This window comes from Tasmannia lanceolata, unplaced genomic scaffold (assembly GCF_043159265.1).
Source record: "Tasmannia lanceolata isolate RefF3 unplaced genomic scaffold, GAP_Taslan_0.1 ptg000018l, whole genome shotgun sequence".
Lineage (NCBI taxonomy): Eukaryota > Viridiplantae > Streptophyta > Magnoliopsida > Canellales > Winteraceae > Tasmannia > Tasmannia lanceolata.
This window is the reverse complement of record NW_027518695.1, coordinates 11,065,996-11,081,919: the sequence shown is the minus strand read 5'-3', so window position 1 is coordinate 11,081,919 and position 15,924 is coordinate 11,065,996. Positions and strand designations below refer to the sequence as shown.

Below are 15,924 nucleotides of genomic sequence, written 5' to 3'. Positions count from 1 at the left end.
CTAATGCTGAAATTGTGTGATTAAAATGTCTATCCTGTGAGAGAAAATACTGCATTTTCTTCTCTCCAGCCGTGAAATGCCTTTTGCGGTGGACCCTAGCAAATCCCTTAAAAAGAGCATGATATACCTTTCATATAGTAAAAAGACTAAATTACCTCTACTTTATGACCTTATAAAATGCATGAAGGAAACAAATTCATAAGTAAGGAGTGAGGTGCAAAGGAGACTCTTTTAATTAAATCCAAAATTCTTTTTTAATTGAAAACAATTCTCTCTCTCTGAGAGAGAGAGAGAGAGAGAGAGAGAGAGAGAGAGAGAGAGAGGCTCCCTTTCTATGCAAAACGGCATAAAACAAAGTTTAATCACATTTTTTTTCACTTAAAAAGAAGGGTAAATTTTATTTCAAACTTTAGACAATTACTACATAGCAGGAAGCTCATTGTGACTTTTATGAACGTTAAAAATAGTGGTAAAATTAGCTCATTGTGGCTTTTATGAACGTTAAAAATAGTGGTAAAATTGAGGGTTTTATTTTACCTTTTATTTTCTTACTGAGCGAGTTATCTAATGAGATCTTCACGATGAGAAGATGTGTCATAAGACTCATAACAAACAGAGTGAGAAATCTTTTTGATCAGAGGTTGAATCGATCATCAGAAGAAGAATTAGGCCAAAAATTAGGATACATTCTGGAAAATGAAACTTCCATGGAAGAGAAACAAATGAAACGCTTTCATAAAAATTCTCGTAGAATTGAGAATGAAGTTTTCATTCTGTACATGCCTGATCATGAATTAGTAACTGCATCCAATCTCCAAAAAAGTCCCAATTGTTTTGAACTTTTGATTTTTGGAATGGGATATTTACGAAATCCCCATCGAGGAATGGGCCAGACCCGGCCATTTCTCAAGAACAATAGCTAAAGGCCCTGAGACTACCACTTGGATATGAAACTTACATGCCGATGCTCACGATTTCGATAGCCATACCAGCAATTTGGGGGAGATCTCTCGAAAAGTATTTAGTGCTCATTTCGGTCAACTCTCCATCATCTTTCTTTGGTTAAGTGGTATGTACTTCCATGTCGCCCGTTTTTCCAATTATGAAGCGTGGCTAAGCGATCCTACAGAGTGAGAAATCTAATGAGATCTTGAAGATGAGAAGATGGGTCATAATACTCATAAGAGACAGAGTGAGAAATAGGAGATTTTATATGATGGGCCCTAGCTATGAACCCATATTTTTCAAAACGTATAGTACGACCCACTCCATAGGATGATCCAAACCGTCCATTTGTTGGGCCACAACATATATAGGTTGTGCCCAAAAAATCATTTCCATAGGATGACCTCCAATCTATTGAAGTTTCCATAATGTGCCGACTCTATAGATCGGAGGGTTAAGATCAACCTATGGAAATGATTTTTAGGGATCAACCCCTCTTTACGCTGTGGCCCAACAAATGGGCGGTTGGGATCATCCTGTGGAGTGGGCCGTACCAAAAAAATCTCGAGAAATAGAAATCACATAGGTCTGTGATGGAGCTTTCTAGTGTATTTTGATTATCGGGTCCGGAATCGATTATTGTCGTGTCGAACCAAATGCTATCAACAGTCTAATTTTGTCGATAATCGGTTCAGGTGGTCATACAATCGGTTATCATAATCGAAAACGAAACATGTGTCATATTTTAAAGAGAAACCGATTAAGAAGACAAAATAATCGCGTGGGCTTATTTTCTTCTCGAGAAGTAAAATCCAGTACCAAAGGGTTTGGTCGTTCTCCATTTCATCTTCTTCTATTTCTGTTTCTCCAAATTCCTTTGAGAAACCCTAATATTTTCCCTCTATTTCTTTTTTTTAGAAACGCTTGCAGAACGCTCTTTCACTGCAGTAATCTTATTCTCAGGTAAGGTTTAGGGTTTTTTTGCCCTTTTCTTCTTCATGTCTTATTTTCCTTCATTTCTTCCTCATGGTGGGTTAGGGTTTTTAGTTGGTAATTAATGATCGTTCAGTTGCTCTATTCTATGAAAGCATTTGTTTCTAATTAGTTTTTATTTTTGCCTTCTTTCTTGAAAAAAGGGCTCAATGAAAGGTGTTTTTTCTTCTTAAGTGCATTTTGTAGAATTAGACAGAACCCACAAACGATCAGGTGGTTGAGATTAAGGTAGGGCTAGTTAAGTGTTAAAGAAGAGCATGGTTCTCCAAGATTAGACATTTGGTTTGTTGTTTGATTTGTCTTCTTTTGATGCAAAAATCTGGGTCAGGCAAATTGTGATCCAACAAGTAAAACCAGTGTTTAAAAATGTGGATGTGGTGCGGAAAAAAAAAGAAAAGGATAAGCATAAGAGTAGCTTTGCTAGGGTTTCTCAAACCCATCGCCACTACCCTTATTGAGGGTAGAGCAATAAGGGTAGTGAATTCATACAATTGAGGGGTGAGCTTATTGATCAAGGAATGGCCAGAAACAGAGAGTAAAGTGACTGGCCAGATCAACGGCGTTAGAGACGAAACTGATCAGATGGCTTGAACTGAGAACCCTCATCTACTGGGCGGCCTTCCTATTTTCCCACCATCGTTGTTGCCTTGAAGAAGGCCATTAATAAATTGTGCCGCGGCGTCCGGCATGGGATGTAGAGCAACCGGATCAGGGACCGGAGGCTCGTCATCAAGGGGTTGGTCCAACGGAGCATTAAGAGTATCGCTGACAAACTGCCCAACACCGGTGGCATTACCTCCCTCTTCTATCATCTGACTGACCCGGTCACGAATGAAATTCATTCGATTTTGAAGACGACGGAACCGTCCTGACATGCCACGTAGAGGGTCATGCTCCCATGCTTCGGTTTCTTTATAAGTTGACTCCATAATTAGACGTTGTTGTATGGTCTCGCCCCCACATAGATTTTTTATTGCTACTATCCCTATCTGCCCATAAGCTGATGCAAACTGTTGTAAGTTAGCCCTTCAAATCGCTCTTCTGTAAGGACATGTTGCTCGAGGGCATATTTCGCCTAAGGTGGGGCAAGCCCCGCAGTTGGCAGCCAACGAAGCTTCCTGAATGGCCGCCTTCGTTGGCATTCTGAAGTAAAACAATGAACCGAGCTTTAAGAAGAAAAAACAGAAAAAAAGGGTAGAAAGGGGAAAATAAAAGCAAATAAAAAACAGAAAAAAAAATGGTAGGAAGGGGAAAATCAAACTCCACCTGAGAAAAGAGACCGATCTCCTCTCTTCTTCTTCTTGAACTATGAGAGATGAGGATCATATTCTCCCTCCTTTGCCCTTTTCTTTTGCAGCCCTCTCTCATTCTTCTTCTTCTTCCAAAGTTCAAACCCTAGAAACCAAGACCGCTTTTCGTTTTTTTTTTCTTTTTTTGCTCATTTGAATCAAATCCTAAGATGTGTTCTTCACTACACCCTAAAACCCAAAAATGAAAGACCCCATTCATGTGCTTCTAAACCCCAGAATTCGGGAGAGATGTGGTAATGGAGATGATGAAGAGATGGCTTGCGGCTATGGTTCGGGTAGGGCAGTGGCTAGATGGTGGAGGTTAGAGGAGGGCGGAGATGATGTTTGCAATGTTGGGTTGAGCCAATGGTGATGGCGGCGCTGGAGGTGTTAGGGTGATGGTGGTGGGGATGGCGGAAATCAGAAAATGGTTGGGGCGGAGGTAGAAGGCAAGGGTAGTGGAGATGGGTTTGAGAAACCCTAGCAGAGCTACTCTTTTGCTAATCTTTTTTTTCACATGACCAAAAGAGCCCATTATGACGCGGGGGAGTTTTAAAACTGTGTAAAACAAAAAGAAATCATATGAAAATATTCGACAGTTTCTTGGATTTCTTCAAAATTGTAGATGGGAGACAAGAGAAGAAGTAGCTTATCCGTCGTTTTTTGATTTCTCGCCCTTCTTTCCATCAGCAAGAGAGTAGGGGCACGTTTGGCTGCCAGGAATTGCTTTTCATGATGAATTGGGCTTCTCCAATTGGAGATGAGGGTGAAGTCGGCTACAAATCCGCAATCAAAATCCCGGAACTAGTGGAGAAGTTGCTAAAAAACCAAAAAGATTGATCCGGTTTTGAGTAGAGTTTTTGGTTTCCCGATTTTTAGCAACTTCTCCTCACCGGTTTGCTGGTGACACTAGTTCCATGCTTTTGTTTGTTGAATTTTAGTCAACTTCATCCTCATCTCCACATGAAAAACAATTCCTGGTAGCCAAACGTGCTCTAGGAGACCATCCCATGTTTCCAGGTTTTAGAAATCTCAGGATGCGGGTGAGATTTCTAAAACCTGGATTTCTTACTTTAAATCCAAGATTCTATAGAGAAGTGAAACGGCCGGTCTGCTTCTTCTCTTGTCTCCCATTTGAAGACATCCAAGATTCTAAGATCCATGTATCCAAACGGCCCCTGAGTAATTCCTATTCTTTTTTATAAATAAGTTTGCATTTGTCTTGGTGCAGTGGGTATTGGTGATATCAAATATTGGTCCACCATATGCTAACATATCTCGACTCTCCTTTTCATGAAACCCTTATATTATATGCCTTTGCTCAATTCTGATGTTGTTCTTTGCATCATGAAAGCCAGAGAAAGGGTCTGTCCTAAAATTTTCTTGGTAGTCCTGTAAGTCTATGACTATGGGTAATGACTTGACCCAAATTTGCAGGATTTGTTTAAGTTTATCCTGATATTTAAAGAAACAAGGGGACTAATCCCCCCTAAGGCAGGGTATTGATCTCTTTATTACGTACAAAAGCATTCACAGATAACCTGACAGAGTTATGAACCTCCATTTTGGTGGATTCCCTACATCTTGTAATGTTGCTCTTTACAGCTTCTCACCAATCCACAAAGTAGAGCAGCAACCATGTAATTCTCATTCCCATTCGCGTGAACCAGTTTCAATCTACATCATAAATCCATTAGCATTGTTTGAAGATCCAACCAACCTCAAGGGTGCCACAAAGGAGAACCTTCAAATACTTAGGATAAGAACAAATGTTTTTATCTTTCAAAAAGAAGAACAAATGTTGTTATTAACACTTTATTTCTGTTTCTCCCTTTGTGTGATAAAGAGACCCACTTTGAGTTACAACTTACAATACGGGCAAAGGAAATACCTCTCAAGGCTGTAGAGCATCCATGGGCCTACTCACATTTGAAAATTGTAACCCAGTGATAAACACCCATGCCTTGTTATCCTACTATACTCATCTTCAGCTGCCATTGCCACATTGTCATAATGTTTCAAACAGCTCTCATCCATTCATATTAAAATATATTGTGGTTTCGTACTTAGCCAGAGGATTTGTTCATAGCTCATGTTCAATGATAATTAATGGCCACCATTACCGCCACTTCTATTGTAACAAAAAGCACACCCACTATCAAATCTCCCCATATGAAAATTTTCTAAGAATCATCTCATAGACCTCCCTTTGATTTTTTGTCAACACCAGTGCTACTTGAGATGTGGTTTGGTCTGATACGTGTTACAGGAATAAGTACAAGGTACAATGGTTAGCCTGGTACACGGTACCATGGGTGCATATTTACTCAAAAAGAAAGTTCCAGCCCCAAACCAAAATATATAAAATTTGAAGATCTAAAAACATCAATAAACAAAATGGCAGCATATATTGCATACTCAATCCTAAAAGAACTCAGATAGAAAGTAACTACGTAGTTTTGAAATAAAAACATAAAAGCATGATAAATGATCAAATCAGTGTTCCAAAATGTGGATGTGTATCAAAACGCGGCCAAAGCAAATCCTAGTCGACTCGGCATGACACGATTGAGTACTCGGTTGACATGGCTGAGTACTTGGTTGATGCAGTCACAACTTGGGGGGTGTCAAAGGATTCATTTTGTAGGGGAAAATGCGGATTCAAACAAGAACGTGTTCAATGTAAAAGGGAGTCGACTCGGGGGAGTCCACAATGACGTGAGGGAGTTTTGAAACTAGGGATCAAACTAATAAGCTAGTGTGCAACTGTCTTCTCCTTGTTATGCGATTGCGACTTGTCTTCCACACTAGAGTTGATTCTCTTGTGTAACTCTATCCGCTTGTCTCGTTAGCGCACCGGTTTGTCTTGTCCGGGCATTTTCAAAAGTATACTGATGTTTCCTCGAAGGTTTTAAATTTCAGTTTCGGTTGCCATGGAAATGGAAATGTTTCAGTTTCGGTTGGAAATTTCGGTGGAAATCATGTAAAATCACGGAAATTTATGGAAACATATGCAAATGATAGAGCTTGAAGATGAAACTTCAAGAAATTCTAGAATAAGCACAAATACATACTTAGAAACCATCACATAAGAAAGAAAACCATCCATAATAGTTTAAAAACATTGAACACCTAGTGACATGTACTGTCGTGCATGTCAGATAATTTAGTATGTACTAAATTTGACATATAATTTATATAAATATTTATACATAATACATGCACAACCATTCAAAAAAAAAAAAAAAAAAAACATATTGCATGCACCACATCTCGCGCACAATTCATATAAATATAATTATGTAATACATATTGATATAGTATACTACTATTTTTTTTTTTTTTTTTTTATTTTTTTTTTTATTTTTTTTTTTATTTTTTTTTTTTGAGAACGAAATTTAGTATACTACTATTACACTTAGGATTTCAGTCATTTCGTGTGAGTTTCGGTGGAAATTTTGAACTATGGTTCCCTCTACCTCCCCCAATATTCCCTCAACCTTGTTTTTTCACAGCCATAGTATAAGTTCGGAAATAGAACTTGCTGATACCAATTTTGGTGCAAAAAATAGAGTAAACATGGTTCCCAAACAAAATTCTGCGTATACCTTAAGAGACAGGGAAAAGAATATAGCTGATATTCCATTTATAAGCCAAGATGAATTGTAATTTTTCTTTCATTTTTTCCTTTTACCTCCAAAAGAAGAGAATAGTCTAGCCAATCAGAGTAATTGAATTGCATCAGAGACTTTAATTCTAATTGGAGTCTCACTCGATCCCAATTACTATTTTGAAGATTCTTTGATATCTTAAAACAATATTTCATCTATCGTGGAGGATTGTGCACTGCTAATGTTTTAATTAATGTTCTCAATTCTCAAGATTCACACCCTTTTTTTTTTTGAATGGCCTCAAGACTCACACCTTAAGTTTTAAGTTAAACTAAGTAGAAATTAATAGATTTTGTACTAGGATATATGGAGGAAGACATCAACCACTAGGGACCCCATCAACCAAAACAACCTTGATAGATGATATACTAGATAGCAGAGGATAGGTTAGCAGCAAGTTGCTGTTGCAGACGAAGAAGATGAGGACATCGATGTTGTTGATGTTCATGGATCTGTTGGTAGTGATGGCAAGGGGGTATCATTCAATTGCGTAGGATGATTTGACTTATGGAAACACATAGGAGATGAGAGATTTGAACAATTCAAACTTGATTTTTATTTGTAATAATTATAGTTAACATTCGGCATAATGAATGGTTAGTTTTATTGATGTTTCTACTCTATTTTATATTAATTAGGCCCATGAAGAGCCATTTTCATTCGTATGGTTAGTTTTATTGATGTTTCTACTATATTTTATATTAATTAGGCCCATGAAGAGCCAATTTCATTCGTATGGTATACATTTTAAGTCGTAAAATGTATCTTTTTGTTACATTTGGTTGGCCCATGAGCCAATTCCATTTGTATGGTATATATTTTAAGTTGTAAAATGTATCTTTTTGTTACATTTGGTTGATATAATTGTTTCTTATTATTTTTTCAATATTTATTTTTTAAAATTTTCACCAATTAAATAAAATTTCTTTGGTCGTAGCGTCTCTTCTGACGAAACACTGGTACATCCTGTCCTATGGAGCCAAAAAAAGGCCGAATGAAATGTATTCATATCTAAGAGTTGGACTAATATGTTTCATTGAGATGCACCTTGTTTGCTATTCTAGCATCTACTCCATTTTATTGAAATTGTGCATATAACTTTTACGACGTCTGTAGTCTTACAGCTCTATCATGAGGAGGTACAGTCCACCCTACTATAGTCCTCCAAGGAGGGGATATGGTGGTAGAGGAAGAAGCCCCCCTAGGAGGGGATATGGTGGACGCAAGGAGTCGAGTAACGGGAGTCTTTTGGTTCGAAACATTCCCCTGAATTGCAGGTAACCAGGTGTAGAAAATTGTGATAGCTAGATTTACTGCATATTTGCTCTTAACTTTTGTGCACCATGTTCATATCCATGGCGATTTTTCTATGGAAATAGTTTTACTGTCTTTCATCATAAATGCAGGCCAGAGGACCTTCGAGTTCCATTTGAAAGATTTGGACCAGTAAGAGATGTGTATCTACCAAAGAACTACTATTCAGGGTGAGATTCCCTTAACTTTTCTGCTCACTGGGATTTGATGGATGCTCCAGCTTGTTTGCACTTTATGTTTTCCCATTTCATCCTACTTTTTTTGCATTAGCAATTTCAGATCTCTTTCTAAGTACAAATAATTGCTCTATAACTTCTAAAGAAAGTCTACAGAATATTTCACCAATAGCTCAAATCTATGTTTAGTTAATCCGCTATTAAATTTAATGTGGCATCCTTTTTTTTTGTGGAACTGTTGCCTGCTTTTTCCTTCTTTCTCCGCGGTTTCATTTTATCAGATCTATAAATAGGAAAAGTTGTTTCTCGGAAAGGAATTCTGCATTTGTTATCAGATCCATTATTTTGATTTTACAGTGAGTTAATCTTTGAACTGGTTGTCAGGGTGGTGTGTTGGTTTGAAGTTAAAACAAGCACCGCATTTGAGGAAGGCTACTGTTAAGCATTGCCTAATTTATTGGTTTCTTCGAAGGTTTAAAGTTATGTTCAAATGAAGAAGTTCCTGTATGATGAAGAATTATGTAAATCACCTCTAGAAGTTTGTTGATGAGAAGATAATTGACCAATTGAAGTGGATTGCATGAGAAGAAATGTTTGAGCAATGTTGATTTCAAGTGCTTCATTTATGTACAAGCATGTGAAGAATTTGAAGTTTCATGCATTTTTTGAAGTTGCCGTACATACTGGTTATAGAAGGTCAGCCACTAAAGCTTACTGGTTATAGAAGGTCAGACACTAAAGTGCGGTAAAGCTGCTATATAGGTCACTTCAGGAGTGTAGGGAGGCATACTAAGTGATAATGACGACAATAACTTATTATGCCACTGTGGTTTGTGCTTGACTCAAGTTGCTTGGCTTCTCGTAATCGACGGCACTGTTATCCCATTTTACCAAATAATATAAAACTTTGATACTTTGTTCCGTGCAGGGAACCTCGTGGATTTGCATTTGTGCAGTTTGTTGATCCTTATGATGCTTCTGAGGCGCAGTATCACATGAATGGGCAACTTTTTGGTGGGAGGGAGATAACCGTGGTTGTTGCTGCAGAGACCAGAAAGAGGCCTGAGGAAATGCGTACTAGAACTAGAGTTAGGTGCGCTGGCTGTTTGTATTTCTCTCTTCATTTGATTCTATTCTAATTGATGCTTTGACCTGACCTAACAATGCCTTGGATATTTATTCCTCCATTTTTTTTTGTTTTTGCATTTGTATGATTATAATTTCTGTACAGAGGCCCTTCAGGAGGCTATGAAGGACGGCGTTTCCCTCAATATGGTAAATTGTCTAAGACTACATTTTTTCCTTACTCTTTCTTTGTTTCCTTATGTTTTTGATCCGTTTATCACGTGTTCTTTCCTTTTGTTTGATTTTTATTTGAGCACTTGGGTGAAGCTTTTATCATTCATTGAGAACCTCCACTTCCTTCGTTGTCCTGGCATCCACATAAAATATTGGACTATTATTTAAAATAAATAACTTGTTTACATTTTAAATAAATAAAAGATGTTAAAACTTGACCTATTATTTCCAGTTTCAAAGGGAAATGATGTGAATACAACTATTATGATTCAATTTTGTGGCATTGAGACTGAAGTTGGCTTTTTTTTTTTTGAAAAGTGACATATTTCATTAATATTCAGATTGCATTCGGGACCAGGGGTCCCATCCTGCATTACAAAATATTAAGATGGAGTGGCTCGGGCATACCCGAGACCAATTGAAAAGTACCCAAAATGAGTGGCAAAAGAGCACAACCTTTCCTTTCCTCTATTCTATAGTATCTTCTTTTTATATCTTGTCATAGCATTCTTTCAGACCTTTCGTCTATACCTTTTGAGCCGTGCACGATTCTGGGTCCTCTAGACCACTATCTCTTGAACATACAGGTAAGCTGAAATTTCTGAGAACTATCAAGACTTCAAACTTCTAAAACCTTACAAATTGAATTCTAAAACTCCAAGACTGATATAAACCTCCAATAAAGAATAGCAAAACTAGAGTTTCCAGACAAGGGAACCTATGCGAAAGAACGAATCTCTCAAGCTATGGCTACTGAAGCTCAAAAACTTATGGATAACGACAGACAGTTCACAAAGCTATTAAACAGGAGGTATCTTGAATGATTATGGATGAACTTTGACCTCTACGGCACTACGAACCAATTTTAAACTTCAACAAGAGTCATCAGATCAAATCAAAACTTCATTACCTCCATCAGGCACTATACTGAGGGACGGATCAGTGTCCATATTCTATCCTAATTGCTTAAGCACCTTCTCCAATATTCTTTTCAGTTTCTTTTTCTCTTATCTTCTTCTCTTCCTTATCTCTTACCTTCATTGCAAGAAACATGTTTTTGGTTGCCCCCAAGTCTTCATTATATTGAATCCCAAATACATCCCCTATCGATAACAAGTATTTGAATTCTTCTGAAAACGATCCCAACTTCTTGAATCGTCAGAGCTATCATCAACCTGTTTTGCCTTACCTTTAGCATCCCCATCAGTCCTCTTGCCCCCCCCCCCGAGCAAGCAAGTCATCAATCCGTCCAGAACCAACCGAGGTAACAGATACCTCAGTGTTCGGGTTGGATCGTTTATCCTCCAGGTCTTTGATAATAGACTTTCTTTCCTCCTCCCAGAGGCGCCAGTGGGTGCGTCCTTCCTTTGGTAGGACTTTACTGAACATGGGAAGGTCAAGTAGAGGTAGATGCAATTCCTTATCACTTGTCGATTCAGAATTATAGTCGAGACTAGTGTTGCTGGAAGAGGTCTTCTTTAGCTGGGCCCAACGCTTTTTGAACAGGCTCAGAGAAGTCTCACAAGGGGTTGGCGACTCCTTTCTAGCAATCTTTTCATTGTAGCGGTGATCTTTCAGTAGCTCAATGTCTGCAGCTTCATATACAATGTCTTGGGCAATCAGAGAATTTCCACCCTGAGCTGATCCCTTTCCTGATATAGCTGGCGAACTGGAGGTGTCGAACTTTTGAAAGAGTTTTTGAGTATCAGCAACCAGTCTTTTCCTCCTATGATCCTCTTTCCTAAAGATACCTTTGAGTTTTCTAGTAAACACTGAAAGATCACCTCGAGTAGCTAGTACCTGTATTTCCGGGTTAATACTTCTACGGGGTACGATCCCTTTTCCTGTACGTGTGCGTTTTTCCTTAATTTTTTTGTTTTCACTATTGAATCTAGTTTTTATCTTTAGCGCATTTTTCTCTTTAGCTGAAGTCAGAGTACAACTGTCAGAAACATCATTTCCGAAAGCTTTTCCTTTTTCGCCACGAGTTGCTGCATTTAATGTTTTTTCGTGTCGATCCATTTCCTTTCTGACCCCACTTTCCAAGCACTGCAGCTATCCTACTCTCTGACAATCTGGGAGAGTTGGTGGCAGAATGCTTGGGAGATTCAAAATTCAAATCGGGGCCCATCAACGACTCCCTGGATGGATCGAAAGTATCGGGATTAGTGCCTGTCGCCTTTTCTGGTCAGACAACCATCGCCGACAACTGGACCCCGAAGATTTGGTCGGTGCCCTCACAAACTTCCAAATTATCCTTACTGGTTGATTCCCCAACTACCGACAACGCCAAACTATTAATGCTATCCTCAGAAATCATCTTAACTCCCACAGAGTAAATGCTGGAATCCACTCTTAGATTAATGGATGAGGGGATAGATTTCCAAATGAGAGTTATGACCAAGGCTGAGGCAAAAGACATGCAATGGTCATGATTTCCAGCAAGCTGGGTCTGGATCACCTGGCCCAGATGCTGCCCAAGAGACTCCACAGTTGATGTTGACCAGGCATGAAGGGAAATATCATAAAATCTAATTCTGATGGTTCGTGCACCCGTATTATAGGCTGGAAACCACGGCTTGAGGGAAGAAAGGAGACCTCCTAGAGCAGCACCTCCCCACGCTTGAGGATGGCCGTCGCCTGTGATTCTGATTCAAAACAGAAAAGGATATCCATTGAATTAATAGAGAAAGGCTTTTGCCCCAACATTTTTTAGCCCATTTCCATACATCTTCCAGCAGCCAAGCTTCAGCTTTCAAGCTTCCAATGAGGCAGCTCTTTAGGTATTTCTTTCTTTCCTCTATCAAAGAAGCCGGAACCTCAAGGGCTAAGGGGTAAGCATGTGCATCAGACTGAGAAGATTTAGGCCTCCACACCATGGCTGGGGCTAAGTTAGTTTTGAGGTCTAAGAATTTTCTGCTGGCGTTTCGCAACCCAAAGTTTCTGTATTGACATTTGGGACACATCCAATCACTGCCAGTAGGGGGTGGACGACGGTTAAATTCAGAGGCTCTACGACCAGGGATTCTTCTGGCTCCGAATTCCAACCGTCGCACTATGGTATCCCTGTACTCGATGCTACCCAAGGACCCCGAGTGGGATCTGGGAGGAGCCCATTGAGACCTATTCAGGTTATCACCTTGCCCGAATAAACTGAGAGTCCTACAACAGATATTGAGGATTCCCAAGGACTCAAATACTTCTAGAGCATGGTACCCTGCTTCAAGGAAATTCTGGAAGTGATTCACCGTGTTATTAAGGTTAAAGCCACACGAGCAGATAATGGAGTCCACCGGAAATCCTGAAACAACGGTCGCCGGAGGAAGAGGCCGACGACTTCTGAAGACGTCCCTGATAGTCATTTTTTTTGAGATCTTTGTCATTTTACCAGCTTCTACACTGATGATCGGAACATGTTTTCATTAGTATGGAACTCACAGTCACCGGGTCCTCCCAAGGTGGCGGGATTCGCTTGGACTGTAATTGTTGGGACCTAGGTAGAACTCACCCAAAAAAGCTAAGTTGGCTTTCTAATTTTATGATCTTTTGCAACTGTTTATGAATGAAATGCTCTGTATGGGATAGGCTTTGCAACTTTAGTTATTGTTGGTTATGGGTCTTACATATGCTGCTAAAATATCATGATGTAGGTTTGGTGGTGGTTGTAATCGTGGGTGCTTGGGGACATCTTGTCCCCAGCCATCCTTGTTTCTTTAGCAATAAAAGTAATCTTTCAAAAAAAAAAAATGCTGCTAAAATATATTTTATCATCTTCATAATTTTTTGTGTTAACTTAATTATGGTGCCGAAACCTTGGATGCCTTGAATTGAACCTGTAACTCAACTGTGCATGTATTCTGCACTACTGGCATCTAGGTTTCTTGCCATGATACCCAGTGTAGATAAGCATTGTTGCCACTTGATAGCATTTATCCAGTGTTCATTGGCTACCATAGTGGGATGTTTTTCTGTGTCCACAACTATAAACTAGTGGAGTTTGTTAGAATCAGCTAGTTGTTCTAAGCCTGAGACTTGTCTCTACTTTTTCAAGTTGAGACTCACTTCATGTCTAATTTGTTATGTTCAGGGCGTCCTCGCTCTCGTTCAATATCCCGTTCACGCTCACCACGTGACCCTTCAAGTTCTAGAATTCGGCACCGATCTAGGTAAAACCTATCAAGGCTTTTTTAAACAAATATTGTATGATTTATGATAGGGCAGTGGGGAAGAACCAGTGAAAAGAGGTGAATTAACTTGTTGATTTGTCAGATCCTACTCTCCTTCTCCAAGAGTGCGAGCTGACTACTCTATCTCCCCGAGGAGAAGGGAAGCAGGCCATCGGAGATCCTCAAGGGATCATTCACAAGGACGAGATGATGATCATGTTCGCAGAAGGTCACTCTCTCCAGCAGGCTACAGTGACCCAAACCTGAATAAAGTTGGCAATGGGTATCGCGAGTAAGTTAAATATTTATTTCATTAGCTCCTTGATCTTTTCATTTTTAGCGAGAATCATTTTCCAGAAAAAATTACATTTTGAAGATTGTTTGCCTACCTGTGCTGATTGATACCATGTCGCCTTTTCCTATACCTGTCATTTATTCGCCTTAGGGTTGGGTACTTCCCAAAATGCGTGTATGGATGTGGAATCATCCTCAACTAGACACACACACACACACACACACACACACACACAAACCCACCCACGCACACATGTATGTGTATTTTTTAAAATGCCCCATCTTGCGTGCCTCACTTTCCATAGAAACCTAGAAAGAGGGATGTCACTTCACGTGCATGTGACCATAGTTCTTTTTTCATGCGCCATATTTTACCTTTGGTGTGGTTGCAGAAGAGCTAGATTTGATGACGAGGAACGTGGCAATTGGAGATCACCTGTTCATGGCTCTGGATCTCCATCTGGATCACGTTCGAGATCTGTTGACTTGTCTCCCAGGCGTAGCAGATAAACAAGGCAAGATAATTTAAACATACCCCTCATTCAGTTATTTATTACTAATCTAAAATTCTGTTTCTTGATATTACATTAATGTCCTTGCAGCTGGGGAATGTGTGCTTTTTTGGGGTTGATGTTGAACTTGGGGAAGAAACTGCTCCCTTGCTTTCTAAGCAGTACTTGAATACTTTTAGAATATGGACTAGACTTTGTTGTTGATTGAATACACCATGTAGTTTAATCTTATTTTCCTTTTTGTTTTCTGTCAAACTGATTAGCAAAATATTCTACCTTAATCCATGTCAAGATTTAATCGTATGTGCCTGCCTAAAAGCTATATCATGGTATTTGCCTGAAATTTGTGGTTTGCTGAAACTAGATTAGAACTGGACACTGGTGAATATACTACTGGGTTTTGTGTGATATTTTTGGCTGTTGTGACTGGGTTTAGATGGCTTCAATCGACTGTTGTTCATGTGTTCCTTGTATTCAACAAGGCAGTTAAAACAAAAGGGACTCGAAAAGAATCGACTTGCTGTTATTTCATTATTAGAGCTGTCGACAGATCCAATTCGGATCGGATTTGTGGATTATAACTATTTTGTGCCATTATCTCATTATAAAATCAAAGCATCTGTTGGAGTGTCTTGGGACCTCTACTTAAACTGAATGGCGCCCTTGCAAAGACCAGTAGTAAGGGCGAATTCATTGGATCAACGTCGCCATTATGCATTTATAATGGCACTGAACCATGTAAAAGTTCAGAAATAATAACTGCATATTGGTGACGTGGATCCAATGGAGGTGTATAGATGCATATTGGTGACGAGGATCCAGTGGAGGCGACCTTGTGGCTGGTTTTTGTTAGGGCGCTCTTAAGTGTAAGCGCCCTTCAGTTTATTGTACCTCTTATTTTACATATTTCACTTCACAAAAGATTTGATAAACACCAATGATTTTGCATTGGACAGAAGAGAGCCTCTGGTTAAATTACTACCTTCAAATTTATTTATTTTTATTATTTTTTTTGCAAATTTAAAATAGGGATTTGTTAGGGACCTTGCAGAAGGCATTTTGCAGGCCGGCTGTTGCACGAGAGAGCAGCCACATAGGCTCACTTTTCAACAGATTTTGTTTTATTCATCTGTGGTGGCTGCTCCCTCATGCAACAGCAGGCCCGTGAAATGCCTTCTTGATGGTCCCTAGCAGATCCCCCCATAATACATGCATAGGGGACTAGGCATCCCTAAGAAGTATATAGCCACTGAATCCCAAAACAA

At 39.3% G+C, this 15,924-nt stretch overlaps 1 protein-coding gene across 3 annotated transcripts; it reads left to right on the top strand.

Annotated features, from left to right (window-relative positions):
• Positions 1-1,692: 1,692 nt before the first annotated feature.
• LOC143851339 (serine/arginine-rich SC35-like splicing factor SCL30A) lies at positions 1,693-14,962 on the top strand. 3 transcript variants are annotated; one of them, XM_077360729.1, is made up of 10 exons: positions 1,693-1,770; positions 1,864-1,908; positions 8,015-8,175; positions 8,305-8,382; positions 9,317-9,481; positions 9,620-9,663; positions 13,775-13,853; positions 13,957-14,145; positions 14,540-14,662; positions 14,750-14,962. In XM_077360729.1, the coding sequence occupies exons 3-9, from the start codon at positions 8,030-8,032 to the stop codon at positions 14,655-14,657; spliced, it is 819 nt and encodes a 272-aa protein (XP_077216844.1). In that variant the 5' UTR covers positions 1,693-1,770; positions 1,864-1,908; positions 8,015-8,029; the 3' UTR covers positions 14,658-14,662; positions 14,750-14,962. The 3 variants fall into 3 exon arrangements, with proteins under 3 accessions (XP_077216844.1, XP_077216846.1, XP_077216843.1); XM_077360731.1 differs by having other exon boundaries at positions 1,699-1,775; XM_077360728.1 differs by having other exon boundaries at positions 1,768-1,908.
• The last annotated feature ends 962 nt before the right edge of the window (positions 14,963-15,924 follow it).

Bases quoted from the DNA above. Each gene is read 5' to 3' on its own strand.
- LOC143851339 (XM_077360729.1), top strand. From the start codon at position 8,030: ATGAGGAGGTACAGTCCACCCTACTATAGTCCTCCAAGGAGGGGATAT. The intron at 13,854-13,956 runs GTAAAACCTATC...TTGATTTGTCAG, and splicing joins AGAATTCGGCACCGATCTAG to ATCCTACTCTCCTTCTCCAA. The intron at 14,146-14,539 runs GTAAGTTAAATA...GTGTGGTTGCAG, and splicing joins GTTGGCAATGGGTATCGCGA to AAGAGCTAGATTTGATGACG.